This window comes from Phocoena sinus, chromosome 2 (genome assembly GCF_008692025.1).
Source record: "Phocoena sinus isolate mPhoSin1 chromosome 2, mPhoSin1.pri, whole genome shotgun sequence".
NCBI classification, from domain to species: domain Eukaryota; kingdom Metazoa; phylum Chordata; class Mammalia; order Artiodactyla; family Phocoenidae; genus Phocoena; species Phocoena sinus.
In genome coordinates, this window is record NC_045764.1 from 69346990 (window position 1) to 69371075 (window position 24086).

Here is a 24086-nt window from a genome sequence, read left to right on the forward strand (position 1 = left end):
TTGCTGTTGTGTGTCCTGTATGCATCAAGTGAGGGTCAGACTAGGAAGTGGCAGCAGGCTGGGTGACCTACCTGAGGACTGCCATTCAGTCCCTTCCCGCCTCCACCCCACCGCAGAGTGTGAATTGCTGCCAAGCTGGCTCAGATATCGCTCTTTGAAACTTTTAATTACATATAAAGATCTTCAAGGCTGTCTGTCACCTCCCAGGGAAATATTTCTTTTTTCCTGCTCCTTCTGAAGTTGGCTGCTTGGAAAGTAATGAAATTGAACTGAGGATGAAGGAACCAGGAGGTGTAGGCATTACTGTTAGGGAGACGCAGGATGAAAGAGAGATGAGGGTGGAGGCGGTGACAGAGAGATGGAGCCGGGGGAGGGGCAGGGCGTTAGAAGACTTGTTCACAGAGAGTGAGATGCAAGAGGTGAGAAGAACTAATGTTTCAGGAAGAGATGGAAAGAGAGAGAGATGGGAGCTGGGCTGGGGAGGCACCAAGAAGGGGAGGAGGGTCACGGAGAAGAGGGGAGGCACCCTGGAAGAGACGGGGCCTGGCTGAGAGGAAGAGAGAGCCAACCAAGAAGAGTTTCAGCAAAGGTAAAATAACTTGTGGTTCCAGACTTTCAATACCGGAGAGGGGGCTCTGGAGAGGCGTGGTTGGAATGGAATGACCCTGACTGGGAGATGCATTGAGGAAAGAAGCTTCTGAGCTTGGATGATTATTTGGGGGTGGAGTGGGGCTTGGCAAGGAGCTGATGGAGCTATGAAGCTCCAAAGCTTCCATCCAGAAACCCCTTGCCGCCTCCTATCCGGGGAAGAGCAATGCAGAGATGGGAAGGCTGTTTCCAGCCCCCATCCCAAGCAGAGTCCACGGGGATCCCTCTGCCCTGACCCGCTCCTCTCTTACAGGCTGCGACAGCGACCACTGGGGCCCCCATTGCAGCAACCGGTGCCAGTGCCAAAACGGAGCCCTGTGCAACCCCATCACCGGCGCCTGCGTGTGTGCCGCCGGCTTCCGAGGCTGGCGCTGCGAGGAGCTCTGCGCGCCTGGCACCCACGGCAAGGGCTGCCAGCTGCCGTGCCAGTGCCGCCACGGCACCAGCTGCGATCCCCGCACCGGCGAGTGCCTCTGCTCGCCCGGCTATACTGGCGTCTAGTGAGTAAAGCCCGGGGCGGCTGGGAGAGCAGGATCGGGAAACACTTGGAGGGTCAAGATAGTCCTGGCTGTAAAATCTCCCGCGCTCCGACCCCAAGTCCTGCAGAGGCTGAACGCCCGGGCCTCGCCCACACCCTCAGATCCCTGTTGTCCAAGCCCCAGGGAGACTGGTACGAGCTGGGAGGGCACATTCTGATGGAGGCTCTCATGGCCAGAGGAGCTGGCTAACCTCCTCCCAGGAGGTCCTCCCTGGTCCGGGCCCCAGACCTTAGTTTGGAATTCTGATCGTAACCCAAATGCCATTGTTGACCCTTCCAGGCCATTTGAGGCAGAGGCGGGTGAGGGCCCTGGGCAGATATCATGCACAGATTCGGGGAGTTTACTGCCCCTGTTCCTCTTCCCTTACCTTCTCCCCTCAGACCCCAAGCAGCCCCTCACTCCAGTTCCCTGGAGACGGAGGGTGCATGGACAGGAGCCCTCCAAGACTGCTTAGTTGAGACCCCTTCAGAGGCAAGATTGAAGTTCTCCTCCGCACCCTGTCAAAGGCTCAGTGGCCTCCCCAGCAGCCCTAGAACCTGAGGGGACACCCAAGGACTCTGGCTGCAGATACATCTTTGATGGATGTTGTGTGTCCCCTGCCCCAGTGTCTGGCCACAGCTCCAGGGGCAAAACACTGGGCTAAGGCCCAAGACCAAGACCCCAGGCAAATCTTTCCCCGCATCTCAGCAGTGATAGTCCCTGTATAGAAGCCTGTTGTGGTAGCTGAAAGCCTGGAAGAGGGTGGAGGCATGCCGCAGATTCTCCCTCTCTCTGAATTTAGGCAGAATTTGAAGACTGGAGTCATGGCTACGTCTCATGGCCTTTGCTTGTCCTGTTCCTTCTGCCTGACATGCCCTTCCTCCCCTTCTCCCGATGAAATTAACTTCACCTGCAAGACTCAAGTGAAATGTCTCCCTCTTAGGGAAGCCTTCCTCAGCTTTCCCTCCCGGTAGAGTACTCTCCTTTACACTGAAAGCACTTAAGTCATCCTACAAGTACTGGTCCAAGCACACAACCTTCCAGTTCATAGTATCTGAGCCCTGTTTTCCCTCTCCTGGCCTTGTGTCTAGTATGGTTCACACTGACTGTGAACTCACTAACTTCTAGGGAGCCCGGGAGCCTTGGGACCGGCAGCACTAGGGCCCAGTGACCTGATCTGCATGCAGCTGCCTCTAACGCCTCTGCTTCCCCACGCAGCTGCGAGGAGCTCTGCCCACCTGGGAGCCACGGGGCTCACTGTGAGCTGCGCTGCCCCTGCCAGAATGGGGGTACCTGCCACCACATCACTGGCGAGTGTGCCTGCCCCCCAGGTTGGATGGTAGGTGGACCTGCAGGATCTGGGTGGGGCTCTGTAAGAGGTCTGGGCATCCCTCACATGTACCCTGGAGGGCTAAATTCCTCTCACACCCTGAATACCCTGCCTCCCCTTTATGGTCATGGGCATCATTAGACACTGCCAGTTGTGTCATGGACACAGCTTTGAATCCCAGGGCTCCCATCTAAGTGCTGTGTGACCTGAAGCAAGTTACTTAACCTCTCTGAGCCTGTGGTCCCTCGTGTGCAAAGGAGTTGAATTATTCTCATAAATTGTCTCTGTCTTTCAGCATAGGGACTCACTTGAGCTGCCACGGGCTCTGAAATGTGGTGAAAAGGGCATGGTATAAAGATTGGGGTGGTGCAGGGGAAGGGAGAGAGCAGGGTATGAATCACCTTCATTTATAGAACTTCAGGTTCCCAGCCTCCAACCTCTGTACTCACACACATACACATATTCTGATTCTGTGGGCCCCAGAATCTGTATTTTAACAAGCGCTCCACGTAATTCTGATGCAGCCTCAACCAATCCAGGTCTCTTGTCTGGGAACCACCATTGTGGGAAAGGGGGATGAGATTTATCACATCACATCAGGCCTCACATCCAAAGTTGACCCTGAAAAAAGTCCTCAGCTATTCTAGTCTCTGCTTCCCCGTCTGCAAAGCTGGCATGAAAACCGTCAGCCCTGGGACTTCCCTGGAGGTCCAGTGGTTAAGACTTCATGCTTCCAATGCAGGGGACGCGAGTTTGATCCCTGGTCAGGGAACTAAGATCCCACATGCTGTGCGGTGTGGACAAAAAATTAAAAAATTAAAAATTAAAAAAAGAAAAAGAACAGCCCTGCCCTTCATAGCAGCATGGTTGGCAGAAGGCTCAGATGAAGCAGTGCACATCCAATGTGCCTTGCAAGCTCTGGAGTGCTCTACAGTTGCTTTTTGTATGTCCTTGGATGCCACCGAGAAGCCACAGCCTCCTTTTAGCCAGTATGCTCCCCCTGTCAGTGTCCCCACCCTCCACAGTCCCAAGCCCCTCAGAAGCCGTGAGTCACGGAGGCTGACTTTTCCGTTTCAGGGGGAGCTCAGTGACACAGCCAGCTGTCTCCCCTGGAGCCTGAGGCTTTGCAAAGCCAGGAAGGACAGGGCTGCTGAGCAGGAGTGAGATCTTTCAGGAGGCTGTGAGCTAGAGGTCATGGTGTGTGTGTGGAGGGGTGGACAGCAGGAGGGATGGCTGCAGGGCCTATTGAGGCAGGCAGAGATTTGCCAGAGTTTTTCGGGGTTTTTTATTTTTATTTTTTTTTTGCGGTACGCAGGCCTCTCACTGTTGTGGCCTACTCCCGTTGCGGAGCACAGGCTCCGGACACGCAGGCTCAGCGGCCATGGCTCACGGGCCCAGCCGCTCCACGGCATGTGGGATCTTCCCGGACCGGGGCGCGAACCCGTGTCCCCTGCATCGGCAGGCCCACCTGCAGTCTAACAGGATGGATGGTGTATATGAGCGTCTGTGTGTGTGTGTAGGTACAGGGTACCCCACAGTGCTCCGTGATGGAGAGGTGGGAGGTATAAAGCACAGCCCCCAGGGTGGCTCAGAATGTTTTTTCAGGGTCAGAATGTCCTTGTCCAGGACCGCAGAAGACTGGCTCAGATGGTGGCCGGAAAGACTCATCTCTTCCCTCAAGAATCCCTGGAGCTTGTGGGGTACAGTGAGAAAGGCAAGCCCGGGTAACCCCACCACCTCCAGGAAGAAGAGGGACGCCCTCATCTGAGCAGCTTTTCCCTGCCCCTCTCCTCACATACACACTCATCCCACCGCCCTGGGCTGCTGCCTCTGCTGCTCTGTCCCCCATCCCTGCCCCCACAGCCCCACACTGTCTGACTTACTATGTGTAGAGGAGACATCTGAGCGAAAAGGCCTCCCACTTAATTCATTACAAGTAAATTGGATGGTATTGATAGATGACCCGGGTCAGCAGGGTTTTCCTGCCTAAACTAGCTTCCTCAGGGTTGGCAATTATTGGTGCTTAATAATTGTGTGTTGAGCTAATTGATTTATTAACTATGGGAGAATCCTTGATCTCCATAAGAAAAATGACCATCTCTGGTATGGGAGAGGCTGGAAGGGCAACAGGAGACAAGAGTAAGTTTAGATTTCTGTCTGATAAAGATCTAAGAGTCACATGTATAATTGAAAAATTATACACAGTATCTAATACCACAAGGCTACTACTGGAGGGAGGGGAAGTAGTCCTCTGCACCTCCCAGACCTGCCACAAGTCCCTCTCCTGAAAGGTACCAGCTTCAAATCTTTTAGGTGTCTCTTCTGGCATTTCCCTCCATATTTCTATGTAATGTGCTTTACCGCCATCTGCCAACTTGCTAGAGCCTCGTTTCAAATATCTGGTGATCCCTGGCTTCCCGTTCATGTTTTACCACGATCCTTGGAAAAGCTGGTTGGAAGCCTAGGGGGCAGGGGGAGATGCCAAGCTTGTTGACTGATGGGACTCTCAAATATCATTACTTATAGGCCTTTCTTCTCAGTCTCCTCGGAAAGGCATCCGCCAGAACCCTGCCAGAGGGAGGAGAGTCTGGTCACTAGCATCGTGGGAGCTGAGCAGGGGAAGAGAGCAGAGGGTCTGTTCAGCGGGCAGGTCTCAGAAGATCCCCATTTCTGTTGCCCCATTCCCCTTAGCTGTGCTTGGTGTCCCTGTGTCTGAAGCCTTATACGGATCAACCTCCCTAAAAGTAAACTGTCAGTCTTGGGAAGTCACTTGGCTGTTTGAAATGGGAGTAAAAATCTGGGGTCTAATTCCCTCGTTTATAAACTTTCAGACCGTACCCCTGTTTCCCGACACGTGCACCTTGGCCTTCAGAGGCCCCCAGTGTCTCTGATTCCTGAGCTTTTCTGAGCTTTGTCTTGCAACGTGTGCTCTGCAGGCACTTGGCATTGCTGAGAAAACAGAAACCCCAGCAGTTTCTGCTCCTCTATCTGCCGGTCCATCTTCCACCACGTGACACCTCTTGTCCTCTACAGTCCCCTCTCCCCTTCCTTTTCTCCTTGTAGGTCTGTACATTTCCCCCCTTTACTCTCCTGTTAGCTGGGTTTGGGAAAGAAGTAGAGATAAATGTGTGTTTCCAGACCACCATGTTTAATCACACCGCTGCTTTGTTTTTCCTCAGCACTTTATTGTGTACCAGTGTGAGGGCACCTAGCACCGTGCACTAGTTACCTGTTTGCTTGTCTCTCTCCCTAGTAGACTGGGAGGAGAGAAATTGAGTCTTACTCATATTTTCATATCCCTAGTGTCTAACACAGGACCTGGTATACAACAGGCACTCAGTAAGGGTGTGCTGAATAATTAGATGAGCCAGTTGGCCTCAGTCTGCCCATCTCTAGCTTTGAAGCCATGGTGTCTCGCTTTCTATGCCTCTGTGATTGGGGAGAAGGTACCACTGAGGGAATGGCGTGGTCCCTTGGGCTGTAGCAACTGTGCTACTTCTAGAAGAAGGTGGCCTCAGGATTGCATCTCAGCAGCACCACCTCTGCATGTCTTCCCTCCTGTGCTTCAGGGAGCAGTGTGTGCCCAGCCCTGCCCACCAGGGACATTCGGCCAGAATTGCAGCCAGGACTGTCCTTGCCACCATGGAGGGCAGTGTGACCACGTGACTGGGCAGTGCCACTGCACAGCTGGATACATGGGGGACAGGTAAGGAAGCTGTTAACTCTCGTCCTTGATGTACATAATACTCATTTTCCCAGCAGCCTTGAAGAGAACAGCTCAGCTTTACCGGTCCATGGCCTTCTTCTGCCAGCTTTCCTGTTCCTTTCTCAGAAAGCATTCTGAGTCCTTCTGCCAACCCATCCTTCCTGGCCCTCAGCCTGCTGAGGGTACCCACCCCCACCCCCAGCCCAGTGACCCAAGCCCTGAACTTGCGTTGACTCACCTGGGGAAGTGGGTGGGCACCTACCACCACTCTCTACTTGCTGCCCACCTGGAGAGAGGCAGTGGCACCGATAAGCCAAGGAAGCTGAGCGTGCAAACTCAGTTCACACATTCTGCACAATTGCTTTTAACCTCTCTCTCTGGGCTTCTATTTCCACGGCGAGGATGAAGCTGTGAAGGGCGCCGAGCCTCTTTTGAAGACGCAAAACCGGGACAGTGGCTGTGCTCTCTTTCAGGACGTGCAAAAGCCGTCCCAAGATGAATGGGGTAAAACCCTGGACGCTAAGGAAGCTGCCACGGCCCTGGAGAAGAACCTGAGTCTGGCCCTTGAGGACCTGCGTGCCCTGTATTCTCCACAATTGCTTTTAGAAGTGGATTTTTATTCCTGACGTGAGTTCTGCCAAAAGGATATTGACGTCAGTTTGCATCCTCTGAAGGCCTGTGGCCTGAGAGCAGACCAATCAAGGGCACCAATGTCCTGGTATCAAACCAGCCTTGCAGCCTTAGTGGATGACCCACAAAACACATAACGGAGGGACTGCCAGACGTGTGCACTTGCCATGGTAAGAAAGATTCCACGATGATAGGGCAGGCGCTCTAGAAGGAGCGGAAACGACAGCCAAGGTGTTTGACGGTGAGTGGATTCAGAGCTGGTGGAGGACGTTTGTCCAGAGAACCAGGGCAAGTCCCCTCCCTCTCACTCTGAACCACGTGTGTCCCTTTGAGCAGAGAGACGGGCAGTAGAGAGGAGGCTGTCACACCCTTGCCTGCTTCTGTGGGATCCATGCTTCACCTCTGGCCCTGGATTTTGTTACTCTGCTTCCCCTGCCCAGATAACAGCAGGAAGCAGGAAGCAGGCCTGAATTAACCAGTGAGTCCTTCTGGCTCTGACCAACATAATTGCACCCCTCCAGCTCTCACTGGAGTCAGCCCCAAGTCCTCAGTGGTCCAGGAAGGAGATTTTCCGTTTCTAGCTTTGCACTTACATACCCCCCAGCCTGAAGTCTTTTAAGCCAGATCTGATCTCTTTGTGAGCCAGTGTTCATCTCCGTGAGCATCCCTGGCACAGAATGCGGGGTGTGGCATCTGGGCATCCATCCCTCTCTGACCTCTGTTGGAGACTGCATCTGTAGGCAGAGAAGGGAGGCAGGACTAAAGCACTGAGCCATCTTCCCATCCTCAGCATCTCCCTGGATAAGTAGACATTTGGGATGAGCCAGCAGGGACAGGAGCCGGAAGACCCCAGAACCAGAACAGGACCCTTTGTTTCCGGCCACTTTCACAGGAGAGCGAATACAGCCCATTCATTGTTGGAGACAAGCGGGCCCAGGGTTCCAGCTGACCGGACTCACACCAGCGGATCCAACCTCATTGGTGCCAAGATGTACCAAATGGAGAAATACCACTAGTCCCATTTGTTGGGGCCCAGCCCATGATCCTGAGGCAGAGAGAAACCCCGAAAGCCTCGGGGTCTTCAGGCAAGCTTCATCAACCATCTACAGATGAAGAATTCCTAGAAGGGCCTGGTAGCATTTGGGTTTCCCACCTAAACGGGCTGCCTGGTGTTTAATATTTTGTAAAATTGCCTCCATTTATTTTGTAGGTGACAGCTGCAGGAACCCACCCCGCATCATTGCGAGCATATTAAAGTTGAGTGGGTATGATAATGCAGGCCTCCCCGGATAGGCAGAATCCAGTGCAAATTAAACATGAAACGTAATGAGGGTTTTGCAGCTCATTTTGTAATTTAATTGAGCAATGTCTCTGGTTGTTAATGGCAATATCGGACACATAAGATTGATATGTTGCAAAGGAAGGATGTTTAAGTAGAAAACTAATTCCTGCTGTGATTACCCTTCTGTTCCACAGGCCCCATTATTAGCGTGCTTTGTGTAAAATTCATTAGCAGTCGTTGCTTGATCTCTAAATAAATAAGTTGTTTAACTTGTGGGTAGGAAAAAAAAAAAGAGGCTGATTATGTAAATGGATTAGGTTGTCAATATTTCATTTCTAGATTCTTTTTCCGGGTCTGTGGAGTCAGGAGTCAGTCCCTTTGTAAATATGATGGGGCAGGACGTGCCCTTCAGAGAAGGGAGCTCACTGTCCAGGGCTGTACCCAGTCCTGGTGCATGGGAGGGAGAAGGAATGTTCCAGTGAAAAGGAGGAATCCGGAGGTGTCTCCAGGCTGGGGTTTCTTCCCCTGGTGTCTGAGACATCCAGGAGAGGCAACCTGAGTGACCTCTGGGGAAATCCATTCTGAGGCAGAACAGGGGCTGGCAATCCAGGCGGCAATCGTACAGCTCTTCACCACTCTGTGTCCTCCCCTTCCGCCTTGGTTTCCCTCCTCACCTCCTCCATCCTACTCTCTCCTCCTTCCTGTCTTCCACCTCCCATTCCTTCTCTCTTTCCTCTTCGTCCCTCTCTTTTCTGTTCTTTCCCTTGCTGAGGCCTCAAACTGACTAAAATGCAGCAAGATTTGTAGGAAGACGATCTGGGTGTGTGATGGAAAACACTGCTTCCAACTCAGGACTCACCAAGAGTTAATAAAGATGCTAAGGCTGTTTTTTTTTTTTTTTTTTTTTTTTGCGGTACGCGGGCCTCTCACTGCTGTGGCCCCTCCCGTTGCAGAGCACAGGCTCCGGACGCGCAGGCTCAGCGGCCATGGCTCACAGGCCCAGCCACTCTGCGGCATGTGGGATCTTCCCGGACCAGGGCACGAACCCGTGTCCCCTGCATCGGCAGGCGGACTCTCAACCACTGCGCCACCAGGGAAGCCCAAGGCTGTATTTTTTTAAACATCTTTTGTTGTTCCCCTCTGCCCTGATTATTGTAGAAGATATATAGAAAACCTGAAAATGGGAAAACATAATCATTAAACGACCTGTAATTCCTCAAGTCCACTCCAATGTTAATATTTGGAATTCTTCCCTTTGAGCTTTTTCATGCCAGAAGGGCTCTGTTAGGAAAACTATAGAAAACAATATTAACAAGAGTAATAATAAGAACTAACACTTCTTACTGAACCCTTACCATGCATGGGGTACCTTTCTAAGTGTTTATACACGTTGCCTCATTTAATCCTCAAACACCTGGTGAGGTTTAGTTATTATCCTCCCATTTTGTGATGAGGAAGCAGATGTCAGAGCTGTAAAGTCAGTTCCCCATTCTCTGCACCTTTGAAGCAGTGTGGGGATGTGGTTAATCCAAAACCCCACAGTCCATAGGCCATTTCTGTTCGTCTGTCTCTGGGACGCAGGGGTTGCCCATCTCTTTTACCCCATATGCCCCCAGGTTTACCCCTTAAGTTGTTGCTGTAACAATGAATTTACATCCCCTGGGGAATATCCCTGGGCTGGGGTGAGGGGTGTTGGGCACATCCAGGAAGCTAGGCAGTCAGCAGCAGAGGTTACACCCACCCACAGAGGACCCACAACCAATGGATGTCAGTTTATGAGTCAAATAATGATCATTATGCTGGGAGTTCCAACTCCCAGGCCCCAGCAGAGGCAGGACACAAAGGGGGCCAGGTCCTCTTCTTTGGGGGGCTCACCGGCTGATGGAAGAGGCTCAGCCCCTGCCTTGAGGGAACCCCCAGTCCAAGGAAGAGGAAATAGTCCCTGTCTTGGGGGATTCTCCAGTCTGATGAAGGAGGATGCATCTTGTACTCATGGGGAAACTCGACACTGGTGGAAGAGGATTGTCTCCCATATGGCAAAGAGAGACTGTACATCTGTCCGAAAGACTCAAAGAACAGAGACAATGAGTAGAAATAAAATTACCCCATCTCATCAAATCTGAAATGCCACCGATTGTGAGATGCATCATTAGTTTATATATTGCTAAGAATGAAAAACACTGAAAATTAAACTGTGACATGCCATCAGTTATAAGACTTAACTGGTTTCAGAGATGTTAGAATATATTTTTAAAACAAGGTTTGTTGTTTACTGGGTACAGAAGTTTCAGTTTGGGAAGATGAAAAGCTTCCAGAGATGGACGGTGGTGATGGGTGCACAGTATAAATGTACGTAATTCCACTGTACTGTACACTTAAAACTAATTAAAATGGTGAATTTATGCTCTACTTATTTACTGCAATCAAAAAATGAAAAAAAACCACATAAGGCCTATAATCAATGAAATATGATAATATGAACTCAGTCCTGGGGACTGAGGGGAACTGGCATGGAGGAGGGAATGGACTGGGGCGACTAAACCACGGAATACTTCCTGGAGGAGGAGAGGAAAGAGGGGAGGGGACTGTGAGGAGGTGCAGCACACCAGGCCCAGGCCTGGAGGCAGGGGCGGTACGTGCTGGGTGGATCTGGAAGGGCAGGTGAGGGGGCGTAGCCTCACCCTCCTCTGCTATCCCGCAGGTGCCAAGAGGAATGCCCCTTCGGGACCTTTGGCTTCCAGTGCTCCCTGCGCTGTGACTGCTACAATGGGGGTCAGTGTTCACCCACCACCGGTGCTTGCAAGTGTGAACCTGGCTACAAAGGCCCACGCTGCCAGGAACGTCTGTGCCCCGAGGGCCTGCACGGCCCAGGCTGCAGCTTGCCCTGCCCCTGTGATGCCGACAACACCATCAGGTACGAACGATCTGGGGACAGGTGAGCGGGGGACAGGGGTGGGGTGGGCCCTGGTGGGGAGGGGGGCTGTCAGGGCACAAAGCCCACCTCCAGCCAGATCATCCAGGCAGGCAGTGAAAGGGCTGGGACCTCAGCAATCACCTTCACTGGCCAGTCTGATGAAAAGACGTAGGCCAACCTGAGACCCCACACACAGGAGCACGAGGGAACTTGGTGGGATGGGTGGGAATGCGGGGGGCTAGGCTCAGGGTACCAGGGCCCTGGGGGCGTGGTCGGGAGAACTTTTTGCTTCCACAGAGTCTGCATCTAACCAAGCCCTTTACCAGCCCCGAGGGGCCCAGAGACAGGACCACCAAGGCAGAAGCAGGGGACTTGAGCCACAGAGGGACAGTGTTAGAAGGGACCTTAAAAACTGGTATGGCTGACCTGGGGCCTGCAGAGGGCTGTCCCCTGGGGCCGTGGCTAGAGTGGCAGAGCGGGAGGGGACAGAGGGCAGGCCCGCAGGGTTGGCTTGGGGTAGCCTCTCCCTGCACTCTGTGTCAGTGGTTTGTTTGTTTGTTTGTTTTTCTTTTTTTTGGCGGTACGCGTGCCTCTCACTGTTGCGGCCTCTCCTGTTGCGGAGCACAGGCTCCAGACGCGCAGGCTCAGCGGCCATGGCTCACGGGCCCGGCCGCTCCGCGGCATGTGGGATCTTCCCGGACCGGGACACGAACCCGCGTCCCCTGTATCGGCAGGCGGACTCTCAACCACTGCGCCACCAGGGAAGCCCTGCGTCAGTGGTTTTTAATCTAGGACTGGTATTATTTATCTAGGGATATCTGTATAGTTTGTCAGCGAGTGGTATTGAGCTGCCATTACGGTGACTGTCATGGTTCTATATAAACGCCCTCCATCTCTCCCTCTAATGTTGCATGTTTTTAGTAGTTTGGAAGTTTTGTATATTTATTGTATTAACAGAGTGTCATAAACTAAAATGCCGTTTACTGGATGTTTGTATAATTTTAAATACTATATTAGCACTTCAGAAGCAGAAATTATGCTGAGGGCTTAATGTATATACAAATAACCACATTTGATTTTTAAGAAATCATCTGTGTATAATTCTATCATGTGCTACTAAACAAAATAAATAATATAAAAGGCTCAGTTAAAAAAAAAAAGTGGGGCTTGGGGACATCTGGGCTGAAGCCGGCCCCAGCCCTGCTTCCTGGAAGTGGAGACGCCAGAGCCGCCCTGGGCCACATCCCCCAGCTCCCCTCACTGCCTGCTTCCTGCACCAGCTGGCACTGCCCTCTGGTGATAAATGAGGCTGTCGGGCCCCAGATTAAAGCTTCAAATGGGGCTGTCAGGCCCCAGATAAATGCTTCCACAGCTCTCTATGTGGCTGCCTCTTATTAGGATGGTGCAAGGTGAGGGGAGTCTCCCTTCTCCCCTCAGGCCTGCAGGACCAGCTGCCCTGGGCAGTGGGTGCTGCTTCTGTTGGCAGGCCAGAGAGAGATACCTCTGCTTTGTAGCCTTGTCTCTGGGACAGCCAGGACCTAGCCTCGGCCCTTCTTCATTTCCAGCTTTTGATTCTCCACACATCACCCAAGGTCCTCAGGTCACTGTTAGCAGAGGCCTCTTAGAAAGTGTTGTGGCTTTGACAGAATCTGTCCCCAGTCTTCAGTTCCTGGAGCTAAGTGGCTCGGGCAGTGCTCTCTGCAAGGGCAGAGGGTTGGGAAGGAGACCATTAAGAGGGGGCTCTGGAGCCAATGGAACGGGCTACATATGACTTAAGCATTCGTTCGCTCAGTCATTCATTCAACAAACACAGAGCCTGCAGGGCCAAACACAAGAAAGAAAGGGTCCCTCAGCACGAGTCCAGCCCTCAGGAACTTGAGTCTGGAGCACCTACCCACACTGAGGACCTCCTACCATATTTCTTCAAATACAAGACAACACCAGTAGTGAGGCACTGCTTTATTTTATGTACTACTAAAACTGAGCCATGACATACCACTGACTGCATCAGAGATCTGAAAATGTGGGGCAAAGTGCATCTTAGAATCAATGAAATATATGCAGCTGGCCCTGCTGGGTCCCAACATGTACTCAAGTAACTGTGACCCAGGGCTCTGTACAGAAAGCACCACAGGAAACCGCTTCACTGGTCAGGGAAGGCTTCCTGGAGGAGGTGGCTTCTGGGCTGGGTCTGGAGGGTGGGGTGAGAGCTCCAAGACTCTAAACACGGGGGTCCCACATGGCTGGTCCGGGGACTGGGCAGCTGCCTCAGGCTGTTCCACGGGTGAGGGGCAGCACCAGGAACCCCTACCCCTGCGGGGAAGCCAAGGGAGGACCGTGTCAGGGACAGGAAGCTAGGCTGCCACTGAGGTCCAGTGCAGGGAGAGTCCCTGCCACGGAAATCCAACCAACCCCCAAATTAAAGAGCTATTGTTTTCTCCCCATACCCAAGCAGCCGTGCCCTGCATAATTTATCCCTCCTCTGAAGGAGTCCTCGATGCATTATTAATCTGGAAGGACTCCCTCTTCTCCGTCGCTAATCTCAGCCCATTCAATATTGATGATTATTTGCTTTACTGTCTTTAACACGTGTCACATTTCAGGGGTTGGGAGGCAGTAGTGCTTCTTAAGCGTGGGGACCCCGAGAGTGCCTGGCAGCCAACCCCCCAGGCCGGGTTCCCCCATGTCTGCTTGACTATCTCCTTGCAGGGAGCTGTGTCACAGCCCGAGCTTGTGGGTCTCTGCAGCCTCAGCCTTGCACGGAGCCTGGCACAGAGCAGACCTTCAGGAAAAAGAATCGCTGAATTCATCTTAAATCGCCCATTCCTCTAGGGTGGCTCTGCTCCCGAGCTGATGTCACCTTATTTTTTAAAAATATTTCACCCCTTTCCCTTGGCACACGGCCCCAGTGACTGAGCCCCCGACACTCACCGAATTTTTATTTAGTCTAACTCAGGATTTCTCAGCTTCGCCACTGTTGATATTTTAGGCTGGATAATTCTTTGTTGTGGACAGCCATCCTGTGCATTGCAGGATGTTTAGCAGTATCCCTGGCCTCTGCCCACTAGATGCCAGTAGCAATACCCCAGCCCCAAGTTCTAACAACCAAAAACGTTTCCTGGGTGGGGTGGGAGGAGGCAGAATTGCCCGAGGTTGAGAGCCTGTGTTCTCACTGCACCTCTCTCATGCTGCACTTGGCTTTGTTCTCAGGGACACAGAGAACAGCTCTCTTCCTCTCTGTGGACACAGGTCACTCCTCTCTTCCTGTGAGCCTTTGTCCCATTCTAGAGCCTTCTCTCGGGATCCAAGAAAAGCAGAGGGATGACTCTAGGACTCCTAATCCCAAGGCAGTTAAGCTGCAGGTTCTGGGTAGGTCTGGGACCCCTCAGTCCTGGCCTTAGAACTACCTCTGCCTGAGTCAGTGTCCTGATACGTGTACTTCTCCTCTGTCCTAGTTTCCCAATCTGTCTATCGCCTTTTGTCAGCCCAGTGGGGGCTAAAAGTTTTCTTGTGATCTTTGAAAGTGAAGCTTCCACCGAGCTCCCTGAGACAGAGTGTGGGATCCCCAGAAACCTTGCCTCATTTCCCCGCTGGCTTCCGCAAGAACTTGCAGCAGAGCCCCTCCAAGACAGCTTGCCAGGAAGGCCTTGAGCATCTTTCCTAGAGAAGCAAAGTCTTCCCAACCCCCAACCATAGAAAACCCTCCTCAGCTGGCCCCAGCCTCTCCCGGCTCTATGCCCCTCTGGAGAGGCTGCTTCAAAGAGAGGTTGTACCCACGTGCCCTGGGAAGGAAGAAGTGGCTGGTGAAATTCCCCACACTTCATTCCCTTTATAAATGCTTTGTAGCACACACAAAGCAGCCTCCTTCCTTCATAAAGGAATAACCTTGAGAAAGTGAACACCTGTGTGTCAGACCTTGTCCATGTCCCCTCCACAATTGGATTGTCATAGATGAATTCCAGCAGCCATGATTGTGGATTACCTTTGAAAGATTTGACTTAGCCACCAGATGCAGCATTGATAGAAATCTCAGAGCAGCCAGGAAAAGCTGGCAGAAAATTCCACCCTGAAAAGATTCCTGTATTGTTCAGCTTTCGGCTTCTATTAACTTGTGATTAATCTATGTCTGGGGGAAATGGAGAAAGGTAAGGGGGGGAGAAAAAAAAAAGGCAGAGCAAAAGCCAAACCAGCCTAAGCAGGAGTCACTTGGCTGCCATGTGACCCAAGGGAATGGCTCTGCCACCAACGGGGCAGGGAGCAGGGTACACCAGGGAGAGGGAGATGTGACAGAGGTGCCGAGAGCATGGCAACGGCAGTTTTCAGTCCTAATCGCTGAGCCAGCGATCATTCCCCACCCTCTTTTCAAAGGGATTTTGGAGTTTCTATAATAAGTGACAAGTGATCGAATTAAGAAAACAGAGGTGTTTTGTTTTTTAAAATAGAATTTTAGGGATATGAAAGGAGAGAGGAAGAAATTATCTCAGGTTTGGTTTTGAGCTTTCTGGTTTCTCAGAGTAAAAAGGTAAAATTGACGTTGAGACACACCCCTAACATCCAAAACACCGGCAGTTAAGATGGAAAGAAGAAACGCAGGAGAGCTTAGAGGCCAGCGTTCGCCAGCTCACTGTGTGTCTAGTATGCTATTCACAGGGTGGTCTTCACACCAGAGCAAAGACCTGTAACAAGAGAATCTCTTGAAAGAAGGGCAGAAGGATGCCTGAGACCCTTCAGAATCTCAGGGGCCAGACAGAGCTGATTGCGGCCGCCAGCGCCTGCCGTGTTACTTCCTGGGTCCAAGCATGTCAGTCTCCACGACTGTGACCGAGCCAGTCCCTCTGACCCTAAACCCAAACCTCAGAGGAGACCCCTGAAAAGTTGAAACCGAGAAAGGCCATGCCTTAGGGCTTTGCTGGGAGTGTTGGGGACAGAGGGGAGCACCCCACAGCTGTCTGGCTGAGGGTCAGGGCCACCAAATAGGGGCCCCCTGCCCCATGACACCCGTGCGGGCCACTATTTCCCCTTACAGTGTGGGACCCAGGGAGGAATTTATCTGGAACCATAGAAGTCAGGAAGTCTTCAAACATCCATTCTTTACACACATTCTTTTTTATATATTATAATTTTTATCACTTTTTATCTGTTTATGAATATAATAGATGCTCAGTTTGAGAAAGTCAGAGAATACATAGAAATTAAAGAAAAAACTCAGTCACTCATAATTTCTCAATCCAGGGGTGAGTACAAAAACCATTTTGTTGTAATTTGTTCATTCTTCATCCATTTCTGATTCACTTTTTTTTTTCATATTTTAGATCATGACTTTATACACAACTTGCTTATTTCACTTACCCTTATGTCATATCATTAAATAGACTGGAAAACATTTGAATACTTCTCTAACATGCCTTCATATGAATTGTCATAATTCATTTAACCAGTACCCTGGTGTCAGAGGCAGCATGAGGCAGTGACCAGAACATGGCCAGACAGACCTGGGTCGGAATCCCAGCTGCCACTGAGTTAGTGGTGTGACCTTGGGCAAGTCATATAACCTCCAAGTGCCATCTGAAAAATAGAGGCTCTAATGCCTAACTCACAGGCTTACTTGAAGATTAGAAATATAGGTGTAAAGTGCCTGGTGCTTTAATAGCCTGGTCACATATTATTTATTATTATATAAATTGCCCCCATTTTCCCACTGTTATAAATAATGCTTTGGGGAACATCTCCATGCATAAATCTTTCTCTACAACTGTGACTATTTCCTTAGGGTAGATTCTTAGAAATGGAATTACAAGACCAAAGGGTCTGAATATTTTTAGGACTCCTGATATATAACCCCACATTGTTTTCTAGAAACCTTTACCAGCATTGAGCATTATCCCTTTAAAAAAAAAAAACCAAAAATACTTTACCATTTTGATAGAGAAAAAGTGATATCCAGTTGTTGTTTTGACTTGATGATTAATGAGACTAAACATTTTCCAAAATGACTATTGGCTACTTGCACTTACTATTCAGGAACTGTCTGCTCCTGTCCATCCCTCATTTTCCATGAGAAAATCAGGGCTCCCGGAAATTGGCTGGGCTTCACACAATTAGTTTGTGCATTAATTCATTTGGCAAATATGTATTGGTATCTTCATGGTGCCAGGGACCCTGCTGGCCATTGGGGTACAATACGGAAGTGAAATAGACAGACAAAGGGCCCTCCCCCATGGAGCTGCCACCTGGTGGGGAGACAGGTGATAAACAAGTCAACAGACAGAAAATAATTACGCGTAGTAAAAGTACTGTTCATTCCCAAATATTTAATTGGGCAGTGAATATGAGCCAGGCACTGGGGATCCACCAATGACCCAGGGAGACAAAGCCCATATCCTCGTGGAACTTAGCAGAACCAAGATTTGTACGTAGGCTTCTCTTGCCAGCCCAGAGCTTGCGCCATTGGACCATATCCCTTGAGCTGGACTCCAGGGCAAGGAAGCAGATGACACAGGGAATCCAAGAAGCTTGTCTCTGACATCCAGCGTCTTCTCTGGAGTGTTAGTCTGGGTTCTCCCAGAAGCAGATGACGAGAGCAAGAGATTTACTAGGGACACAGCTATGAGGGAAAATGGGGAAGGGGCTGAGGAGGCTAGGGGAGCATGAGACCGCAATGCAGGTCTGACCTGTGTGAAGGAAAGAGAGAAGGAAGGAAGGTTGATTGGGAAGTTTTAGACTGAAGCACAGTTCTAAGAAAGTTTGGCGAGATGGGGAGTCTTTAAGCCAAACTTGTCCATCAGAGGAGTCCCAGATTTGCCAAGAATGTGTCGACCTTAATATTCCTGCTGTGCTCTAGCTGAGAGCAGCCCAGGGGAAGTGTGACCTCTGAGAAAATGTAGTGATGGATTTCAGACACAGTAGCTAGGGCCATCAGTCAATTACACTCCCCACAGAAGCTCTGAGAAGAAAATGGTCACCACACCCGGGATCATGGTTGCATATTGGCTGTTGGATCAGACCTCTGCCAGCCAGAGTTTGCCTGACTCTCTAGAGGTCATGCCAGGCAGCCCCTGCCTCCAGCCAAATGGTTCTTTCGCTGGGCTTGCCAGAGAGGGGATGGAGACGATCTTGCTTGCTCTTAAAGAGCCCTAGCAATGCATGGATGGAGGGCATTCTCTCCAATACAGACATTGCCATAGAGGGGAGGACGCATCTGCCCCAAGGTTCCATTTTAACTCAGCAAATGTTCATCAAGTACCTACAATATGCAGAGTAACTGGGCCTCACTGCAGCCCTCTTGTGCCTGCCCACACACTGGGCATCTGCCTTGGGTGCAGAGTGGGTGAAGTGCTGGACCTCCCAGTCCATAAGGGAAGAGGCTGCCTCCTGCTTTGGTGTCTGTGTATTTGTATTATAGAGAGCACTTGTTTGGGAGTCAGGAGACCTGTGTCTAATCCTGATTTTGCTACTTCCTTGCTATGTAACTTTAGGCAAATTATATAACAACTATGAGCCTCAGTTTCTTGGGGCTAATAAGAAACATGTAATAAGACCATGTAACCTTGGCATCGTCTGGCAAACAAATAATACATTAAGAAATTTAACCTCAGAACTTCCCTGGTAGTCCAGTTGTTAAGAATCTGCCTTCCAATGCAGGGGATGGGGGCTCGATCCCTGGTTGGGGAACTAAGATCCCACATGCTGCGGGGCAACTGAGCCCGCGTGCCACAACTACAGAGCCCACACGCTCTGGAGCCCACGCACCACAACTAGAGAGAAGGCCGCGCCGCAACAAAAGATCCCACGTGCCATAACAGAAGATCCCACGTGCTGCAACTAGACCCAACTAAGCCAAATATAAATAAATAAATAAATAAATAAACAACTCACAACTGGGGGAAAATACTTGCCAAAAAAAAAAGAAAGAAATTTAACTTCAGAGGCCCTTCGATCCTGCAGCCCTGGGCAGACCAGACTTGGGGTGGGCAGAGAGTGGAATATGGCCGCATTCCTGACCAGACTGTCCTCTCATTCTTCTCTCATCTGCTCAGCTGCCACCCAGTAACTGGAGCTTGCACCTGCCAGCCAGGGTGGTCTGGCCACCACTGCAATGAATCCTGCCCTGCTGGCTACTATGGCGATGGCTGCCAGCTGCCTTGCACCTGTCAGAACGGCGCCAACTGCCACAGCGTCACTGGGAGCTGCACCTGTGCCCCAGGCTTCATGGTAAGATGGAAGGGGACTCCCATGGCCTCTCCGCCCACCGCCACCCCTACACAGGAAAGGAGGGGCCAGCTCCTCCCACTTCCAGGTGGAATCAGGGAGTGTGGCCCTGTGGCCATGGATGCAGAATGAGGGTATCTCCATGTGCCACTCAGAGATAGAGTCCATGACCAGAGAGCTGCCAAGGCTGTTCTTAAAGGCCAATTCTATTGGGGTTTGAAACTGTAAAAGTAATGGAAGGAAGGTGTCTTTCCGTTGTCCCCTCACCCTGAAACACCAGTTGTCTTCTTTGGTGTTTGGACGAATTGCGTCCATATCCTACGCACACAATATTTTTCCATCATGATAACCACAGAGCACGTAATAAGCCCAGAGTTTTGTATTTTGCTTTCTTTTTTCCCATATTTGCTGCTTGGGCTTCTTAATTATCATTTTAAATGGCTGCATGACCCTGCAGGAGCTGATGGCCCCCCTGCTGACTCAACCATTCCCTTACTGCTGAATACTGATTTGTTTCCAGTGTTCACAACAAATGTTGCAATGAGCATCTTCCTACAAACGGCATTTCCCCTCCTATTGAATTATTTCCTTAGGGTGACTTCCCAGGGTCAGTGGGCCTAATGTATTTATGGCTCTTGATGGATGTGGCCATATTACTTTCCTCAAGAGTTATATAAATCTACACCTCCGCCAGCCATGTATGAATGTACCTATTTCACACCAACTCTGCTAACATTCTTTTCTTTTTTTAATTTTTGCTAATTATATAGGTAGAAAATGGCTCCTCAGTATTGCTCTAATTTGCATTTCTCTGATTACTAGGGAGAGTAAACCTTTCCCCCACGTGTTTGTTTACTATTTGTATTTCCTCATGAATTATGCTGGTCTTTATGAGGTTTGATTCCGGGGAACTTGACATTGGAAGTGGAATCCTGTTCAATGGCGGGGCATGCCCAGTGGGTCTGAGGACCCAAACATTCAGGGGACCCCTGTGACCAGATTTTTTATGGTGCTATAAGAAGTGGTTTATGTAGTACAAAGAGTGGCCTTTGCAACCAGCCCAGGGTCACATCCTGGCTGTCCTACTCACCAACTGTGTGACCTTGGGCCAGTGAGTTAACCTTTCTCAGGATCAGTTTCCTCACCTGTGGAATGGAACACCTGCCTTGCAAGGTTGCTGTCAGGTGTAGAGATGGGCTATACTGTATGGAGTACCTTGCCTCAGTGCTTCTCAGACTTTAGTGAACTCAGAAACCACCAGCAGACCTTGATAAAGTGCAGGTTCTGATCCGGTAGATCTGAGGAGGTGCCTACGGTTCTGCATTTCTTTTTTTTTCCTTCAAATATTTATTTTTTATTTATTTGTTTATTTATTTATTTTGGCTGTGCCGGGTCTTAGTTGCAGCACACGGGCTCTTCGTTGCAGCATGCGGACTTCTTAGTTGCGGCATGCGAACTCCGTGGCACGCAAACTCTTAGTTGCGGCATGCATGCGGGATCTAGTTCCCCGACCAGGGATTGAACCCGCGCCCCCTGCATTGGGAGCGCGGAGTATTACCCACTGGACCACTGGGGAAGTCCCGGTTCTGTGCTTCTAATCAAGCTCCCAGGTGATGCCAACGCTGCTGTTCAGTGGCCCCACTTTGAGTAGGAAGAGGATGGTGCCCAACTCAGGCTGCCCACTGGAATCACCTGGGGAGCTCTACAAACGCTGATGCCCCTGCCCTCTCCTGGAGATGCTGATATGTTTGGTCTGAGTGTGGTCTGGTTGTGGCCAGTGTGCTGCCAAGGTGGCGATCCACTGGAAGGAAGCCCTTGTCGTGATGTAAGAGTACAGGTTTGCCTGGTGACAGTGTCTGCTGTGGGCAGGTTGCCCCTGATCTATACAACAAAACTCTGTTCAGCTCCTTCTTCCCCCTCCCCAATGCAGATAAAACTGGGTGAAGGTGATTCCAGTGGCATCTTCAAAAGAGAAAAAGATCTGTCCCTCCTGCAAATTTCCTAATTTACCTTTATTGGTGTGAGCTTGGTCCATAACTTCCATAGAAAAATGGAGTGCCCGAGGTTTGGGGTTTGGGTAGGAGGGATTAAAAGTCTCACCTAGTCAAGTGATCAGGTGACTGAAGCCAAAATGAAGTGACCACACAAGACTTCTCAGGGGACATCCAGACCCCAGTCCTAGCTTGGCTACCAGGGTAGTTCTGACTTTGGGCAAGTGGCTTCCGCTCTCAGGGTCTTAGTTCCCTCATCTGTAAATGGCGAGTGTGCAGGGGGAGATGAACTGACTGATTTCTAAGATGGTCTACTATGCAGGCTCCACAGACCAAGTCAGGAAACACACCCTTCTGGAGGAAATGAGAGAAAGTAGGAGCAAGTGGGTGTGTGTGTGTGTGTATTGGCCAGGGGAAGGGGGTATCACTGAGGTTGTTACAGTCTGATTGTATACATTGTCTATGGGCCTCCCTGTTCCCCCTTCTTCACCCCCAGCTGCCTGCCTTGTCACTGCTCCTCAAAAGAAGGGGAAATCCAGGCCCTGGGTGGGTGAAGGTTGGGGGTGGTCCTAGAGAGGCTAGTGTCTGTGGGCCCACTGCCCCCAGGCCATGGCTCCAGGAATCTGGAGGCCAGGCCCCTGCCTCTCTTCCTTCCATCTGGGATGCAAATGACTTCCTGCTCTTGAACTTTAGGGGACTTGGCACTTGTAGGAATCATCTTGATGTGGAATCCCACCTGCCTGGGGCTCGGGGCTAAATAAGACAGATTGTGAGCGAAGCGGCCCTGGTGAGACCCTGTGAATTCCCATCCATCTCCTCCTGCCAAGCCTCATTTTACCTGGAAAGGTTCTTTTGGGGCGCTGTCGGGTGTTGAGCAGTAGCTGCTTGAGGTGATTACAGAATAGTCAGTTGGTCTCATCCAGCGTGGCTCATTCCCGCACACATCAGGTTCCAAGGGGGAAACCAAACCATTGCCCTCACCCCGGCTTCTGAATGAATGCAACTTCCTGCAGTTAGCCAGCTCTGGTCAGGGTGGGAGATCAGAGCAGTTAGAAAGCAGACTTGGCTGAGACCCTCCCCCAAATGTCCTGCAGTCAGTGATAATTAGCATTGCCTTTATTTGTTAGTTGGTTTGTGAATTTATGCACCTGTCTTTTTCCTTGAAGGAGTTTTAGGACGGGCAATTAATTTGAGACTAATTAAAAGAACCCTTTTCTGAGAGTTTGGAGACCTTGAGCCTCAGCTCAGTAACCTTGGACATGTCGCTTTACCTTGCTGGGTCTCAGTGTCCTCATCTGTAAGGTGAGAGTCACTTCAGTCCTGTCTGCTACTGGATGTGAGTAGCCAACATGGTGATGGATGTGAGGCATATGCTCAGCTGTCCTCTCCCATCAGAGCTCTTCCTGCCAAGGGCTCTTTAGGGAGGATGTTGGGATACATTTGTGAAAACAGGGTCTCTCAGAGTCTGAGGACTGAGAATGGCCTCAGCCTCAACATAACCATGAGGAGTACTGAACTACCCCGGGAGCCCAGTGGCATGCCTGATCCAGCCAGGTGGTCCCCACCCCCTGAGGCCATAAGAATATGGGGCAGAAGCAAGCCCACCTGACACTCAGGGTGTTCTAACCCTCACACTCTTTCTCCTTCCTTCCCAGGACACTGGATATTTCCTCTGCCAAGAACTTGGGGGAGCTGCTGAGGGTATGGAAAGGCTAATCAGATGCCCATCCAGCCTTCTAAGAGCTTGTGCCCAATAATAGTCATACTCACATTAGCAGCAAACACTTACCGAGTCCTTGCCACAAGCTTCATCTCTGTTCCTCACAGGAGCCCTACAGAGGTGCACTTCCACATGCCTAGGCCTGAGAATGAGGGGCTTGAAGTTCAAACAGGATAAGTGACTTGCCCACGATCACAAAGCCAGTAGTGGTGGGAGCCACCACAGCTCTCATCTATTAGATGATAGACTTTGACTGATGGGCCACCATGGAATCACATGAATCTGGGTTCAGATCGTGGCCTGCCAATCCCCACTGTCCCTACTGAAAAGTCACTTATCCTGCCTAAGTCTGAATTTCCTCATCTGTTAAGAGGAGACTTAGCCATGAGAGTGAGAAACTTCAAATGGAAAGTTCACGGCTCAGGGCCTGGAACACTAGATGCCCAGTAAAAGGGCAGTCAATTGCTGGTGAAATGTGACAGTGTGGGAGAACACTGCTTCCCTCAAGCCCGGCACTCCCTTCCAAGGAGAGTGCCAGGATGAGTTATGCCCAGGGATTCCCGATGCAATAAAGCCATAAACGTGCACAGCTGCTGTTCCAGGCAGATCCACCCAAGCACCTGTGGATCGCCCTCAGTGGTCAGTGTCAGGAGGCGCTGTGGGGTGGACATACCTGTCAGTGTTTGGGGAAATGAACATAGGGATGGAAGTGGGAAGAGAGTCTGGGCATTTTACATGTTAGCTTGGCAGCAGCAATGGAATCACTTCGGGTATGCAATGCTGGACTACATTGGGGCTGCTGAGTGCGAGAAAAGAGCCCTGGGCTGAAAGGCAAGAAACCAAGTTCCTAGCTCTGATTCTTCGAACTCTTGGGGCTTCCATTTCTCATCTATAAGATGGGAATGAAATTCTCTGTCCAACAGAAACAATGGTGCGGGAGCCAATCATTAAAATGGGAGTACTTAAAACTGGGCGTGGCATCGGTTCAGCACCTTGGACAGTTCCCACGAGCTTCTGCTGCAAGGTTGCTCTTGCCCTGTTAGAACCCAGGTTCCTTACCCAGCCAGAGCACCAGGGTGAACAGGGGTAGGGGAAGGCAGAGTGAGGGTCACATGACAGGGGTCTCAAGCTGGCAGAGT

The 24086-nt window shown here is 50.8% G+C and overlaps 1 protein-coding gene across 25 annotated transcripts in view; it reads left to right on the plus strand.

The window, feature by feature from the left end:
• The window catches only part of MEGF11 (multiple EGF like domains 11), a 380714-nt gene that overhangs the window by 295515 nt on the left and 61113 nt on the right, over positions 1-24086 (plus strand). For all 25 annotated transcript variants that reach the window (XR_004348290.1, XR_004348288.1, XR_004348292.1 and 22 more), the window contains exons 6-10: positions 902-1148; positions 2385-2505; positions 6066-6202; positions 10816-11028; positions 19065-19239. Coding sequence is in view for 19 of the 25 variants with exons in the window: in XM_032621461.1 (XP_032477352.1) it covers positions 902-1148; positions 2385-2505; positions 6066-6202; positions 10816-11028; positions 19065-19239 (893 nt within the window). In the remaining 6 variants the exon portion in view is untranslated. The remainder of the gene's footprint in view (positions 1-901; positions 1149-2384; positions 2506-6065; positions 6203-10815; positions 11029-19064; positions 19240-24086) is intronic.